The sequence below is a fragment of the Nylanderia fulva genome, unplaced genomic scaffold, assembly GCF_048542155.1.
Source record: "Nylanderia fulva isolate GAGA-0341 unplaced genomic scaffold, ASM4854215v1 Scaffold692, whole genome shotgun sequence".
Lineage (NCBI taxonomy): Eukaryota > Metazoa > Arthropoda > Insecta > Hymenoptera > Formicidae > Nylanderia > Nylanderia fulva.
The window spans coordinates 1-16,291 of NW_028190799.1; the positions used below are offsets into that span (position 1 = coordinate 1).

At 38.0% G+C, this 16,291-nt stretch overlaps 2 protein-coding genes and 1 pseudogene across 2 annotated transcripts; 2 read left to right on the top strand and 1 right to left on the bottom strand.

Moving 5' to 3' along the window:
* The first annotated feature begins 293 nt into the window (after positions 1-293).
* LOC146720439 (uncharacterized) lies at positions 294-1,877 on the top strand (annotated as a pseudogene).
* A 1,113-nt stretch (positions 1,878-2,990) lies between these two features.
* Positions 2,991-8,253, top strand: LOC114935177 (4-vinylanisole receptor-like). The gene is made up of 8 exons (XM_085488411.1): positions 2,991-3,102; positions 3,522-3,666; positions 3,945-4,287; positions 6,007-6,249; positions 6,407-6,520; positions 6,605-6,760; positions 8,014-8,113; positions 8,222-8,253. Exons 1-8 carry the CDS (start codon positions 2,991-2,993, stop codon positions 8,251-8,253), a joined length of 1,245 nt encoding a protein of 414 aa, XP_085344537.1.
* A 959-nt stretch (positions 8,254-9,212) lies between these two features.
* Positions 9,213-14,507, bottom strand: LOC114941960 (uncharacterized). Its single transcript, XM_085488412.1, has one exon. It carries the CDS (start codon positions 14,505-14,507, stop codon positions 9,213-9,215), a length of 5,295 nt encoding a protein of 1,764 aa, XP_085344538.1.
* Between the last annotated feature and the right edge of the window lie 1,784 nt (positions 14,508-16,291).

Sequence of the window (16,291 nt, forward strand, 5' to 3'; positions counted from 1 at the left end):
TTGCGTTAGTTTTAATATAATGACTGTAGTTTTATAATTTATACATGTAATAAATGGTAGTTGACTGAACATCTCGAATATTCAGCTCGATAAGTTGGCCTTATATTTATCACTTTGTTTTCATTAAGCAAAATCAGATGTGGCATTATATATCTTGTCTTTCGCACATAATTTGTTGTGTGTATATTTACTTATTATTTGTAAAAGGATATCAGTTGTGTGTATATATTTATTACAAGATGTTAAATAGCAGTACTGAATAGCGCATCGAGACGAATCCAATTCGATCGTAGAACGTTCTCCGATATATTGCAAATGATGGCCGTGGACTGGCAGAATTGCGACTTGATCGAATGCTGTTTGCGCATTACGATGAATAGAGCCAGACTCTCGCATCGTGTTTCCAACTGGCTCATCGACCTTCAATTGGGTGCCGTAGTTTTGTACAGTTGCGGCATTCTTACCGGCAACGCCGGTGACGTTGAGAAGATGAATGTGTCCGCACGCGAGCACATCCTGAAGATGAAGCTATCCTTCGTGATGAACACGTTTCCCGTCTACGCGCTCGTTATAATCTTCGAGTTCTGTCATCTGTCGATTTGTCCTGCAGGATATCTTATCGTCAACTCAAATATCGTCACTCTGGTGAGTTTGTTTGCGACACTAGTCGAACTCTTTCAAATAAGATAATCGCGATTTGTTGCATTGTTCACTTATGGATCTTAGATAGTGCACATTGGCGGTTAAATCGGTGTCTTTTGCGATTGGTTGATGAAAGCCTTCTCCAAAAATATGATACTCACCGTGGACGGGATAACATTAAAAATGCTGATCATGAAGCACCAGCGGATTATTGCGTTCACGCAAAAAATCGAAAATTTTTACACATATATCGCGTTGATTTGTGTCGGATACTATTATTATATGCTGCATAGGATTTATTATTATCACCGTGAGTAAACATTTGGAAAAAATTCATCATCATCTGCTTGAAAGACAGAATCTTTTCCGGAAATTTGTTCATTTGACACCATTTTTTTCCTCGCATTTTAGTCAACCAAAAACGCAATTGATTCATCGAATATTATAATCGATGTTGCACATCTGCATAAAAATATATATAGATACAATGGATATTAAATTGCTCCGATATTGCAGTTGATTGGTACGCCTGGTGGTTTTTCCGTCCTGGTCAGATCCATATTATACTACTTCGTGATGAATCTCGAAGCATTTATATATTGCTTCGCCGGTGAATACTTGAGTACCAAGGTTAGCTTAGAATCGCAGCGGTGTTCACAAAAATCCGCAATCCATCTCTTGTTTCTTTTCTAGAGCAGAATAATCGGAGATGCGGCCTATAATTCTCTTTGGTACGATGTCATGCCTAAACAGAGTCGGACTGTACATCTCGTGATCCTGAGATCACAGAAACATTTGAGTATAACGATTGGAAAAGTCATGGATCTCTCCTTAGAACGTTTTACCAGCGTAAGTTTCTCCATTTCTTTATCTTCCTTTTTTTTCTTCATTTTGTATCATTAATTTTTGGCTTTTGTACTAAATTCTTTTCACGTCTTTAAATTATATAATAAAAAATTTTAATTTGAAATCATATAAAACGAAACTGTGCTATTTGTCAAATACTAAAATATAATATAATATATTAGAAAGAAAAGAATTTAATTTTTTAATGTAAACATTGTGTTATGATTTTGTTAAAATGACCATTTTATTAGTGCTTAAAATTACATACTCATAATATATTATATTAGTAACAATTAATATTATAGATAATGAAGGCATCGGCATCATATATATCTATATTAATGGCAATGTATGGAGCAATAAGTTTTATGTCGATCGGAATATTGTGATAGTATCATTCTTCATGGTATAATATTTGATGGAAGTTGTAACACAACAATATATGATACATTAATACAATAAAATTTAGCAAAAATAGTATTTAATTTATTATTATTATTATTATTATTATTACATTAATTTACATACAATTGTGTGCACTTATTTTTAATGTAATATAATATAATTTACTTCACACACGTACATTAATTTTTTATTTTTGTGCAAAAAATATTGTAGTAATAAATACATGAAGCACGCACCAACGTAAAACGTTTACATAACGAAAACTATTTCTTACATTATTATACGTTGCTTCAGAGATTCTCGTAATATTTAAACAACGTTATATAAATATCTTTGAAAAAAAGTTAAATATCAATCAAGAATATTTATCAATTCTTTGTAAAAATCTTTGAAAAAAATTAATACGTAAATTCTCCTTTGTCTTGTGATATTCTTTAGTGTTTGTATTACACTTGTTTTTGCGAAACACACGTATTTGGCGTTGAAATAAAACTTTTCACTTTATTTGTCTCCTTTGTCTTTCTTTTCAGTTTTCACATTTTCTACACGATTATTGTGCACAAACTTATATCCCTGCGTTTCATCCGAAAGTACGCGACTAACATTTTCCAGTACTCATTATAACATACACGTGAAGTATTTCCTTCGACATTCAGACAACAAAATCTTGAAAAGGAAAACTTCCGTGTTTTTTTCTTTTCCTCGAAAAATTCTCTCATTTCTAGAATTACAAACTTTTTTCACGGTCACTGACCACAGTTTAACGTCAGGTGTAGACTTGCATGCGATACTATCCGCTGCTGCTTGAATTTTTAAAGAACACGACGCACTTTTATTAAGTTAGAACTAGAGATCGGCCCGGAACCCTGGAAACTTTTTTTTATCGACACACGAAATATTTAATGGTAATCGCTCGAGAGAGAGTATTATCGTCCGATGCATACTGCCTTCCGAGTTTTCAATCTGTAAAAAGATTCAGTATCGTGCATATTACACACGTTTCTCATAATGTAAAATTATGGTCTTGGAAGAAGAATCGGTGTATCAGGATTAAAAAAAATTTAATTGAAACAAGTGATATATAATAAAACAGAAACATGAAAATAGACAACACGCTTAGTAAATCGATGGAAATTGTTCTTCGAATTTTTGGCATTTGGCCGAATTCGTCGTACATTCTGTTAAGCAGATTATTTTGGATAATTGCAATCATAACGGAACAAGTTTTCGAATATCGATGGATCGTTACACATTTCTATTCTGCCGAGTCTTTCGAAGTGATGAAAAATTTAAGTGAAACAATGGCCTACACGATATTCTTATTAAACTCGGTACTTTTTGGGTTAAACAGCGGTGAGATATATAATATAATATATGTGATGGTAAATATAATATTGACCAAAAAATTTTTTTTTTAATTTGTTAGATTGTCCTTTTTCTAATATATTAATATTTTGTAAATTTGATTTTAACTTTTATCGCTTAAAATTTTTTAACAAAGTAAACTATTTAGTAAATTATAAATAATATAATAAAGCTAAATATGTAAAGAAAATAGAATTGATTATTAAAAAGAGAATTAAGTGAATCTTTTCTTTGTCATTGCTTTATACGTCGAAAACCATCCGTCATGATGGAACAAGTTCTTGAATATCGATGGGTCGTTACACATTTCTATTCTGTAGAGTCTTTCGAAGTGATGAAAATTTTAAGTGAAACAATGACATACACGATAATGTTAATTAAACTCATTACTTTTTGGGTTAAACAGCGGTGAGCTATAATAATATATGTGATGATACTATCAACCAAAAAAAATTTTTTTTCAATTGTTAAATTGCCATTCTTCTAATATATTAATATTTTGTAAATTTGATTTTAACTTTCGTTGCTTAAAATTTTGCATCAATGTAAACTATTTAGTAAATTATAAATAATATAATAAAGTTAAATATGTAAAGAAAATAGATTAATATAATTGATTATTAGAAAAAAATTTAAATTAAGTGAATTTTTTTGTCATTGCTTTATACATCGAAAACCATCCGTAGAACATTTATCAAAATATTAACGATGATGGCAACCGATTTTGAAAACCGTATTATCGATGAAGTTAGTATGATCACGACGACATACTATGCAAATCTATCTCGACGTTTGAATAATGGGACAATTGTTATTTATACGGTGGCTATATTGCTTAACTGTAGCAACATTTTCGCGAATGACGAGAAAGCTTCCAATACTTCCACGAAACCGCTCATTTTGGCAATGGATTTACCATTTGATTTTAATCAAACATTGGTATATTGGCTTATCATAATTATTCAATTTTTTCACTTAATATTGTCTACCTATGCGCATGGCATGTTAAATACCTTACTAATAAATTTGGTGAGTTTCATTGTTGTCATAATAAATTTATTATTATATTTTTTTATATTATAATATTTATTTTTATATTATAATATATATATATATATATATATATGTATGTTAATAGTATATTTTTAACTGTGATCAATTAATAGTAATATATAAAATGATTTATAAATGCACGGCGATATTTCAAAATATAAATTTCTTACATTAAAATAAATAAGAGATATTTAAACATATGTAAGTAGAAGTAAACATATGTAAGTGTACGATAATTTCTAAGTTATGCAAGATTTAAAAAAATATTCAATTTTATTGCAATTAAACAATTTCTTTTTAGATTGATAGGAACAAGATAAATATACTATGGCCGCTAAAATCTCCTAATTTTAATTTATTAGATATTTATTTTTAAAATTATTTAAAATATAGTATATAACGACACTAGTAAATGTTCATGGCGTGCAAGAAAAAATACGAAATAGATTCACAACAATTTGTCTGATATATTCCGCGAATGATCAAATATTAATATCATGTAACTTATGTTGTGAAGCAAATTATTTAAATATTTCTTGTTTAATCTTTTAACTTAGAAACAGTGGTATGTATAACAAAATACAATGTATTATAATCAAATAATATTTCTAACTTATGTGTTATTATATGTATTTACTTCTTATATTGAAATATTGAAATATTGCCGAGCATATTTAAATCCTGTGTATTTTTCTCCCGACTGCTGCCAACCGTAGGTTGGCGAAAAGAGAGGAAGTATGCGTTTCATCGAGCCCGGATCGGTCGTGACCTTAATTCTCGATAACTACTGCATAGTTTTATATCAACTTTGGAACATAAGTTTCTTATTAATCAAGGAAGGTTTAAAGCGTATTATTATCGTTATTTATTCTATTAATAAAAAGTGAAAAATGAGTATTATTTCGTCAATACGGTCTCTCATTGGCTGCTGTGTGAACCTAAGAGGAAAAATGATTCACCAATGAGATTCGTTGTAGTATCCGGATAGGGAATGTTGGTGACATTGGTATATACATCTCGAAGTAATAATGACGGGACTGATAGGATAGGTTAGCTGTCACCTGTTGCGTGTTATTGTCAACAACAATATTAAGTGAAGTGTATTATTATGGATATATCTCAAGAAGATATAAATAAAGGAGTAAGTTTCTTCTTTTATATTTATTGTTTTTTTCTTTATTTAGAATATTGTTAATTATTATTTATTTATTGTTTCTTTATTTATATGTAGGAAGAAGATACTCGCTTGGAGATATCTGAAGAAGAAAACATTATTAATAATAGAAAACGAGTAAGTCTTGTTATTAATAATTAATAAAAATATATAATATAATTAATAATATAATTAATCTGTTGTAGTCATAACATGGCTATATGAATTTATATTTGTCTGCGTAGCCACTTATTTGCTATTAAATTTGCTACGTAGCCACATTGCTATAAATATCCACATATATAATTGTATAAATGTATATAGTTATTTTTTCTCTTATTTTTTATCCTGTATATACATAAGTATAAGAATAATTTGTTGATAAATTTTGTTTAATATACATATATCCATTCAGAAATTTGCTTTTCAAAAATTTCAAAAGATATTGTATAAACATATTTTGCTAATTTAATTCCATTATTAAAATATTTTTTAGCGATTTCCAAGTGTTGCAATTAAAAAAAAACTATATTATATTTTAGATACTGCACGCAGGCGGTCAAATCGATATTCTTCGCAAGTGGTTGACGGAAATGTTTCCAACGGAAGAAAAATTATCCGAGAAAAGCGGTTTAAATCCCTTGATGATACAGAAAGTGATCAAGAAACATCAACAAGTCATCACCTTTTCAGAAAAGATCGAAGAAATGTACACAAATATCGCGCTGGTGCTGTTTGTGTCAGATACTTTAATTATCTGTTGTTTGGGTTATACACTCGTTATGGTAAGTAGCGTCTCAACTTTTTGCGGCAGCACAATTTTTGCGAAGAAAAAGAGCGCTTGTAAAAATAAATTTAGAGAGTAAACAGTGTTAATTATTTTAAATTATTCATCTTTCTATTGCTTTTTTATTGCCATTAAGTCTTTTCTTAATATTCCAGTTAATTGGAACGCCTGATGGTATAAAAATTATAATGAGAATAATTTTATTTTACGTCGTTTCAAATATGGAGGCGTTTACGTTTTGTTTCGCTGGAGAATATCTTACTAATAAGGTTAAATTTTGAAATAAATATTACGTTTAGACATTGGATATATTATTTGTCTTTGAAAATCTTATAATTTTTCGTTTAAAATAGACCAGCAGCATCGGAGATGCTGTGTATAATTCTTGCTGGTACGATGCAAATTCTAGAGACAGTCGATTTGTTGTGTTTATGATAATGAGATCACAGAAGCAATTAACTATTACAATTGGGAAAGTGTTGGATTTGTCTATGGAACGGTTCTGTAGTGTAAGTTTATTCTACATTACATATTTATATTATTAAAGGTATGTAATACATACTTTTTATAACACCAGCTTTCATTCTTTTATAGAACGATAAAAAAAGTTATTTTTTTATAAGATATAAATATTTTTTTATTTTTTATGATTAATTAATTTTTTGTAATACATACAGTGTTTCCCAAAATCTCAAAAATTGCAACGCATGCATAAAAATTATTTTTGCAATATATACGTCCACCACACTGCATGTTTCGCACAAGATTGATTCCTATCACTGACCGTAGACTCTGCGCGACGGTGTCACTAACTCCGGGCCCAACGAAAACATCTCTTTCTTTCTAGTTTTTGCATTAGACGTATGTACATTCAACACGTCCATCACGTTGCGCGTCGTTGCGCTCAACTAATTCTCGTTCGAGACTCATTGTCACATAATCAGTCTTGCGCAAGCCGTGCAGCGTAGCGGGCGTACGGAATCTAGCGGGAGTGTGAATATTTTGATCGAAAGATTCTTGTAGAAAATTATATTTTTTTGTTTTTCATTGTCTGTTAAAGATTTTGTTGCGAACGCGCGGCTTGAACCGTGGTCCGACGCGAAGCTGCGGCGAACGAGCATGCTCGGCCTTTTTAGGGCCGCGTCTCGCGCGCCGCCTCTCAAATCCTTCACCCGTTTTTTTTTTTTTTTTATTGGAAAGAAATCATAGGAATCTCATGAGAGATGTGATGGATGGACAATAGGATAATTGTTGAGTGGACTGTATCTTAATAGGGTGATCGCGCACCCATGTGTGCGCTGAGATTGATGATTTACGTAGGAAGCCGAATTGAAAAGAAGTCTTGAAGTTGATGAACAAAAACAGATCAATTTATTATTTCACATGTCAGAAAGTCACCTGGACTTGACACAAACAAATCAAAGAAAAAAAGAACAAAAACTCGATATGAGAATCGAAAGCGTTTGCTGTACACGTTTCGAAGCTCGCGATCACAAAAGAAAAAACTGTTTGTTCGATATCGACACCAATGTTTTTTGTCGCAAGAGAAAACAATGTCTTATTTGAAAGTCACGATCGCGAATCGTACAACAACAAATTTGTCCTCTTGTGGACGACCGTTATAATTTATCGAACACGCGCACATATGATTTGACGCGACTTAATAATTGTCTTCAATTATGTGACATTCAATCCTCCAGCAGGATCCGAATATTCGTAATGTTCGATCACGTGCATTTATATGCAATTAACTATCACACAGAATCCTCCAGAAGGATTCGAATATTCGCAGGAGTCGATCACGTGTACGCAGCGTGCACAATACGACGGCGAGTTCGTCGCGACGGCGTACTACGACAATTGTGAGAGAGAGCGCGGGAGAGAGAGAGAGAGAGAGAGAGAGAGAGAGAGAGAGAACGAGCGAGAGAGAGAATGCACGACATGCATTCACCGATACGCGAATATCGCAGTGAATCCTCCAGCAGGATCCGAATACTCGTAATGTTCGATCACGTGCACGTAGCATGCACGAGACAATGGCGAATTCGTCGCGAGAACGTGTATGTTGCGTCGCGAACGAGATCCGATTACCCGTTAACTCTTCACTCTCGATATGTCACACAATACCGCGCAAATCTGTTCGTATTTGTCGCGATAATACATTCACGCACTTATTACACGGTAACGCGAATTCTTTGGTCTGACTTGCGACCAACGCCGGCTCTCTCTCCGCGACGACTGTCCCCGACGGAATGCTACCCTCATCGATCACGCTATCGACCGCCTGATCGCGAGGGGTACACGCGGAACGCGCTAATTGGCCGAAAATTTGCTTCCGCGGCGCTTCCCGCGGTGCGTGCCGCGAGGTGCTGCCGTGTTAGGCCCGCGGCAATTGCTTTCACTTAAATTCTCGACTGTTCGTGAATTTTCGTTCGATCGAGCGCGGCAAATTTTTCTGAATCCTAAACATACCGCCCGCCTCGAAATTTGAATTTCGAAACTACTCGATCTCGCGGTATACGTTACACAAGGATGCATCGTTCACTCCCGTGTGAGTGAGGTTTGCTAAATGAAAACTAATTGCGTGTGATTGTTCGTCACGATTGATCCCATGCAATATATAAGATACTGAGATGTAACTTCTGATTACGCTCAGATCGCACTAAAGTGAAATTGTAGACCTGAAACGGCTGACAATATTGACTTAAAGTTGACTTCTAAAGATCACTGTTGTTATCGCGGACGGATTTTAACATTTAACGCAGATCGCGTAAACAACAGTGTCCGCTATTCGTACTAATTCGCACGACCTTAAACTTAGGATTGCAAGCGCCGCCCGCCTTGGCGACTTTACTTGCACGCTTTGACTTAACTAATGAACATAAACTTGACTTACTGGCTACATAAATTATAACGTAATTAGGATTAGAATCGTATAATTAACTTACACTAGAATTATCGCTAATTGCTTGACACTCGAGGTTGATCCTCGATGGAATCGTCAGAATCAACGTCGATTGGAAGCACACATAACTTAGTTATGGGACGCTTATATTCCGAGTTCGCTGTTTTGACGGAAACTACTCGAATTAATCCGTCAGAGCCTGGTTGACAGTGGATTACGCGTCCGAGTTCCCATTTGCAAGGAGGAAGAAGAGGATTTTGAATCAGAACCATGGAACCGATATGGATAAGTGACTTTGCCTTTCGCCACTTAGTTCGCTGTTGAAGCGTGTTAATATAGTCGGCGTGCCAATGCTTCCAAAAACGCTCCGTGATCTGTCGCAACAACTGCCACCGTGACAGTCTGTTTTCATTGATTTGCAGAACAGAAGGTTCTGGATTGATTGTGATTGCCGATCCAATCAAAAAGTGACCCGGAGTGAGCACTTCAAAATCGTCAATCGAATCAGTCAATGGGCACAGGGGCCTTGAATTTAAGCATGCTTCAACTTTACAAAGCACGGTAGTAAGTTCCTCGAAAGTGAGGGTGTGATTTCCTAATATCCTACGAAGGTGGTATTTAACGCTTTTGACCCCTGCCTCCCACAATCCACCGAAGTGTGGAGCATGGGGAGGGATAAAACTCCATGTGATGTTATCTGACACGATAAAGTTGAGAAAGTTAACATCGCTTTGAGCGTCTCGATACGCTTGCGACAACTCCTTGTCTGCTCCTGCGAACGTAGTACCATTGTCCGAGTACATGACCTCTGGTAATCCACGTCGCGCACAAAATCTTTGAAAAGCGTTAAGAAAGGCAGCAGTCGAGTAATCACTAACCAGTTCGAGATGAATAGCGCGTGTGGCTAAACAAATAAAGAGTGCTATATAGGCCTTTCGCGAGGTAATTCCTCGGCCGGCTGAAGCACGTGTAAAGACTGGTCCGGCGTAGTCGACACCGCTATGTAGAAACGCTCGAGAGGGCGCCGAAACACGACTTGTAGGTAGATGGCCCATCAGCTGACTAGCTACTTGAGCCTTTTCTCTTGTACACGGAACACATTTATAAATAACCGACTTTACTAGACTTCTTGCTCTCAAAATCCAAAACTCTTGTCTAAGTTTTGAAAGAGTGGATTGAAGACCGGCATGGAGAGATACAACATGCGTATAACGGATGATCATGGTAGTGATCGTATGGTTGGCTAATAAGATTGGATGCTTGGACTGGAAAGATAATGACGAGTGTTCTAATCGCCCCCCAACGCGAATTAGACCGTCAGAATCCAGGAACGGATTTAATGAGAGAATTGGACTGTGAGTAGGCAACGGTTTGTTTGACTTTAAATTATGGAGCTCGTTTTCGAATAGTTCTAACTGAATGAAGTTCAGCCAGAAGTTTCGTGCTTCGTTGAATTCAACTGTAGTAAGAGCGTGATATTGAGACTTGTTGTTCGATCCTATTGTGTGTTTCTTTCTACACTTCCTTATGAAACGGTAAATGTAGGCGGTAATACGTATCAATTTTGGCCACCATGAATATCGAGTAGTGAGATTCCACGGTTCATTAGCGTTCACTTGATGCACTTGACACGGTTTTTCTTCTAACTGTGTTTCGTCTATCGGCGTTATTGTGAATGTGGGCCAATCATCCTGTTTAAGACTCAACCATGAAGGTCCGCGCCACCAAATGTCGAAGGCGCTTAATTCTGTGCCAAGTAAACCGCGAGATGCACAGTCAGCGGGATTTTCATGTGTACTGACATGATGCCAAATGCCATCAGATACTCGTGTTTGAATCTCTGTTACGCGATGCGAGACGAAAGTTTTCCAATGAGATGGGTGCTTGTTTAACCAAGCAAGCACAATACTCGAATCTGTCCAACAATGGACTGGCATTTTCGTGAAATGAAGAGATTTTCTGATGAATTCAATTAGGCGCGCTAATAAGACCGCAGCTGACAATTCTAATCGAGGAATTGTCAGCGGTTTGATAGGCGCGACTTTGGATCGCCCAGCGAGGAGCGAAACAGTTGTATGACCGGATAATGTTGTGACTCTCAAAAAAACTACTGCGGCGTAAGCTACTTGGGAAGCATCCGCGAAACCGTGTAACTCGATGCTCTTGGTATCTGAATCGCATCCAATCCAGCGACTAAGTTTTATGCTTTTGATGTAAGGAAGTGATTTATAAATCACGCTCCATTGTAAAAGGAGATCTTCTGATAGATTGTCGTCCCAGCCTACTTTGTGTCGCCATAATTTCTGCATAAAAACTTTCGCTTTGAGAACCACGGGTGTGACCCATCCAAGTGGATCGAATATTCTGGCTATGGTAGAGAGAATCGTTCGTTTTGTAGAAGGGAGAGTCTGTGGTAATTCAATTTGAAACTGGAAACAATCGTGCGTCGGATTCCAAAAAATACCGAGAACCTTCAGATTGTTGTCAGTCTCGAATAATTTAAGCTGTGCGAGCCCGTGATGATCCGATGAAATATCTGAGAGCAACTCCGGTTTGTTACTCGCCCATTTGCGAAGATCGAATCCACCGCGTTTCAACAATTTGCAAACTTGATCTCGAGTCTGTTTAAGGAGAGGCATATCTTCGGCCCCAAACAGCACGTCGTCCACATAGACGTTCTCGCTTAAAACCGCAGATGCTAGTGGAAACGAGCTTCCTTCATCATCGTTTAACTGATTAATGACTCGAAGAGCTAAAAACGGTGCGGAAGCCGTACCGTATGTTACCGTAAGGAGTTGATGTTCTTGAATATTCGAATTTTCATCTATCCATAGGATGCGTTGATAATCTCTATCTCGCGAGTCGACCAATATTTGTCTATACATTTTCGTTATGTCTGCGGAGTAAACGTATTTGTGCTGTCGCCAACGTAATAAAACCGATTGCAGATCTAACTGTAGTTTAGGCCCAGTAAACATGTGAGAATTGAGCGAGGTACCGTTAGAGGTTGTGCATGAGGCGTCAAATACGACTCTCAACCGAGTTGTCGAACTAGTCTCTCGAATGACCGGATGATGAGGGATGTACACGACTTGTGAATTTACTGAATCCACCGGTGCGATTACTTTCATATGATTCAACTGTGCGTATTCGCTCATGAATTCAGCATACTCCTGCTTAATCGCAGGTTGATTATTAATTCTCCGAAGTAACGACGAAAGCCGACGCGCGGCTATTTCGCGAGATTCACCGATTTCGATGGGTGGGCCGTTTCGAAACGGCAGACGCACGATATATCTCCCATCCGATGTTCTCGAATGCGTTTGTTTGAAATGTTCTTCGCATTGTTCGTCATCTGGGGACATTTCAATTGATTGAGGTGTTTCTTCTGCCTCCCAGAATTTAGACAATTGATTTTCGAGAGAACAACAATGAGCGACAACACTGTAACGTTGATTTAACTGAGCTGATTGCACGACGCGACTCGCATCCTCAACAGGCGGAATTACGAGAGTTGAAGTTACCACATGAGAGGGTTGTGTCACGTGATTCGGGATAGAGGTTGTTCCGGATAGGATCCATCCGAAATGCGATTCAATTGCACCTGGTTGACCGAGCGGTCCGTTACGTACGTGAACGAGTACGTGATTATATAAATCGGATCCTATTATGAGATCAATCGGTGTTGATCCGGTAGGATCATCGTCAGCCAATTCCAGATTGGAAATATGTTTCCAATCTTGCGATTGCGAAGCGTTTCTGGGAGCATACCTCGTTAATGCCTTCATAATATAGGCAACCGTTGTGAACCTTGGTTTCGATTTTTTGCGAGGAGTGATGTGAATCAGAGCCGCAGATCGGCATGTACCGGTGTCAGCGCAGCTTATTCCCGACGTTGAAGTAAGCGTTCGTATACGCTTGAGACGTAATATTTGAGCAACGCGCTCCGTCACAAACGTGAGCTCTGATCCACCGTCAATCAAGGCTCTGACAACCAATGAGCGTCCAGAAGGCGCCTGCAAATTCACCTTTGCAGTAGATAAGACAACAGGAGTCGGCGCAGTTGTCATTGTAACTGATGAGAGTGCCGTAACGTTAGGCACGTTGTCGATGACGTCATTCGCGTTTGACGTATTGTTCGCATTTGTAACTTGTTGCAATGAGTCCGAATCGAGATGAATCATAGAATGATGTCGTTTATTACATGTTCGACATGTGAAATTACTTTGACAATTGATCGACATGTGTTTATCACTCAAACAATTAAAACATCGTCGAAATTTCTTAACCAATTCGCGTCGCTGAATCGGACTCTTTGCTACAAATTGCGGACATTTTGAGAGAATGTGCGATTGCTTGCACATTGAACACACTATATTAAATGACGCAGTCGCTGTTGCGCTAGTCACTTTCGCATGTGACTTGGTCTTGTCGTTATCGCGAGGGTGAAGTTCCTCTAACGCGAGAGCACGCGACGAAATAAATTTTAATACTTCTTTGTATGTTGGCGGATTTTCGATATCGCTCGTTTTTAACTTCCACGCACGGCGCGTGGCGGGATCGAACTTCTGAGAGAGAAAATAAACTAACATGTCGCTGACTATATCGTCCGGCGAACGATTAAGACGTTGCAATGTTGAGATCGCTTGTTCGGCTTTATCGCGTAAGGCGTGAAGCTCGACAGCTGACTCACGAGTCATTTTCGGAAGATTATACAAATTCGAAATGTGAGTCTCAATTAATCGGCGCTTATTTTCAAAACGCGCTGTTAATGCTTTCCACGCAACCGAGAAGTTATCCGCGGTGACTTTAATACCTGATATCGCATCGCGAGCTGAGCCTGTTAAACTTGACACTAAAAAATGCATGCGACTGAAGTTCGATAATTCGCGATTGTCTATAATAAGCGATTGAAACCGATCGCGAAAAGTCTCCCACTCCTCAATCTTACCGGTGAACGGCGGCAATTTGATGGGAGGAAGATGTTTGACCGATAATGACGCAGAGTCTGTATGCGCGAACGAAGCGTTGAAAGAGGTTTCACGACTTACGACTGGAACCAGCTCCTCCAAGCACTCGTTCATGTAGTCCATAGCTGCCTGATAGAGGTCCTCGTGGAAGGCGAAGGTCTCCTTTTTGAAGTAGTGAATTGAAACTTGCTTCTCGTCAGGAACAAGCTGCAGCAGTGTCGCGTGATTGCGTACACATTGTGTCCACGTGTCTTGTAAGCTCGTCATTCGCGAGCGAATTTTGGCGGCCGTCAGATTTGACCGACCGATCTTCTTAAAATTGTCGAGAGCTCGAGCAACTGAATAGCAAGCAGTTTGTTGATTTGCGAGAGCTTCTTCCATTTTGACACTGAATTTAATCAACTGAGGTTTCAACGACACTGAATTTAATCAAATTAGTCTTTTACGAATCGAGCTGTCACTCTCTTTGAATGCACTGATAGCGTTTGATGATGTCCGATTTTGAATGTACTTGCAATGTCACTGTGTTTTTTACTTGAGTTTTTTCACTTTTCAATTCGTCACCAATCTCAAATCCGGCTCGAAGGACCAAATGTTGCGAACGCGCGGCTTGAACCGTGGTCCGACGCGAAGCTGCGGCGAACGAGCATGCTCGGCCTTTTTAGGGCCGCGTCTCGCGCGCCGCCTCTCAAATCCTTCACCCGTTTTTTTTTTTTTATTGGAAAGAAATCATAGGAATCTCATGAGAGATGTGATGGATGGACAATAGGATAATTGTTGAGTGGACTGTATCTTAATAGGGTGATCGCGCACCCATGTGTGCGCTGAGATTGATGATTTACGTAGGAAGCCGAATTGAAAAGAAGTCTTGAAGTTGATGAACAAAAACAGATCAATTTATTATTTCACATGTCAGAAAGTCACCTGGACTTGACACAAACAAATCAAAGAAAAAAAGAACAAAAACTCGATATGAGAATCGAAAGCGTTTGCTGTACACGTTTCGAAGCTCGCGATCACAAAAGAAAAAACTGTTTGTTCGATATCGACACCAATGTTTTTTGTCGCAAGAGAAAACAATGTCTTATTTGAAAGTCACGATCGCGAATCGTACAACAACAAATTTGTCCTCTTGTGGACGACCGTTATAATTTATCGAACACGCGCACATATGATTTGACGCGACTTAATAATTGTCTTCAATTATGTGACATTCAATCCTCCAGCAGGATCCGAATATTCGTAATGTTCGATCACGTGCATTTATATGCAATTAACTATCACACAGAATCCTCCAGAAGGATTCGAATATTCGCAGGAGTCGATCACGTGTACGCAGCGTGCACAATACGACGGCGAGTTCGTCGCGACGGCGTACTACGACAATTGTGAGAGAGAGCGCGGGAGAGAGAGAGAGAGAGAGAGAGAGAGAGAGAGAGAACGAGCGAGAGAGAGAATGCACGACATGCATTCACCGATACGCGAATATCGCAGTGAATCCTCCAGCAGGATCCGAATACTCGTAATGTTCGATCACGTGCACGTAGCATGCACGAGACAATGGCGAATTCGTCGCGAGAACGTGTATGTTGCGTCGCGAACGAGATCCGATTACCCGTTAACTCTTCACTCTCGATATGTCACACAATACCGCGCAAATCTGTTCGTATTTGTCGCGATAATACATTCACGCACTTATTACACGGTAACGCGAATTCTTTGGTCTGACTTGCGACCAACGCCGGCTCTCTCTCCGCGACGACTGTCCCCGACGGAATGCTACCCTCATCGATCACGCTATCGACCGCCTGATCGCGAGGGGTACACGCGGAACGCGCTAATTGGCCGAAAATTTGCTTCCGCGGCGCTTCCCGCGGTGCGTGCCGCGAGGTGCTGCCGTGTTAGGCCCGCGGCAATTGCTTTCACTTAAATTCTCGACTGTTCGTGAATTTTCGTTCGATCGAGCGCGGCAAATTTTTCTGAATCCTAAACAGATTTAAATATTGAATTTTTATGCATTGCATAATTTATTAATATATTTTTATGCACGCATTGCAATAATAATTATTATTCATGCGTTACAATTTTGAGATTTTATATTATCAAAGAATAATATAACTGTTTCGTGCGCATATATATATTTAGTTAGATTAAACGAAATGAGA

Excerpts from the sequence above, each read along its gene's own strand:
- LOC114935177 (XM_085488411.1), top strand. The coding sequence starts at position 2,991 with ATGAAAATAGACAACACGCTTAGTAAATCGATGGAAATTGTTCTTCGA. Across the intron at positions 6,521-6,604 it reads GAGAATATCTTACTAATAAG|ACCAGCAGCATCGGAGATGC; the intron begins GTTAAATTTTGA and ends CGTTTAAAATAG. Across the intron at positions 6,761-8,013 it reads CTATGGAACGGTTCTGTAGT|AATCCTCCAGAAGGATTCGA; the intron begins GTAAGTTTATTC and ends ACTATCACACAG.
- LOC114941960 (XM_085488412.1), bottom strand. The coding sequence starts at position 14,507 with ATGGAAGAAGCTCTCGCAAATCAACAAACTGCTTGCTATTCAGTTGCT.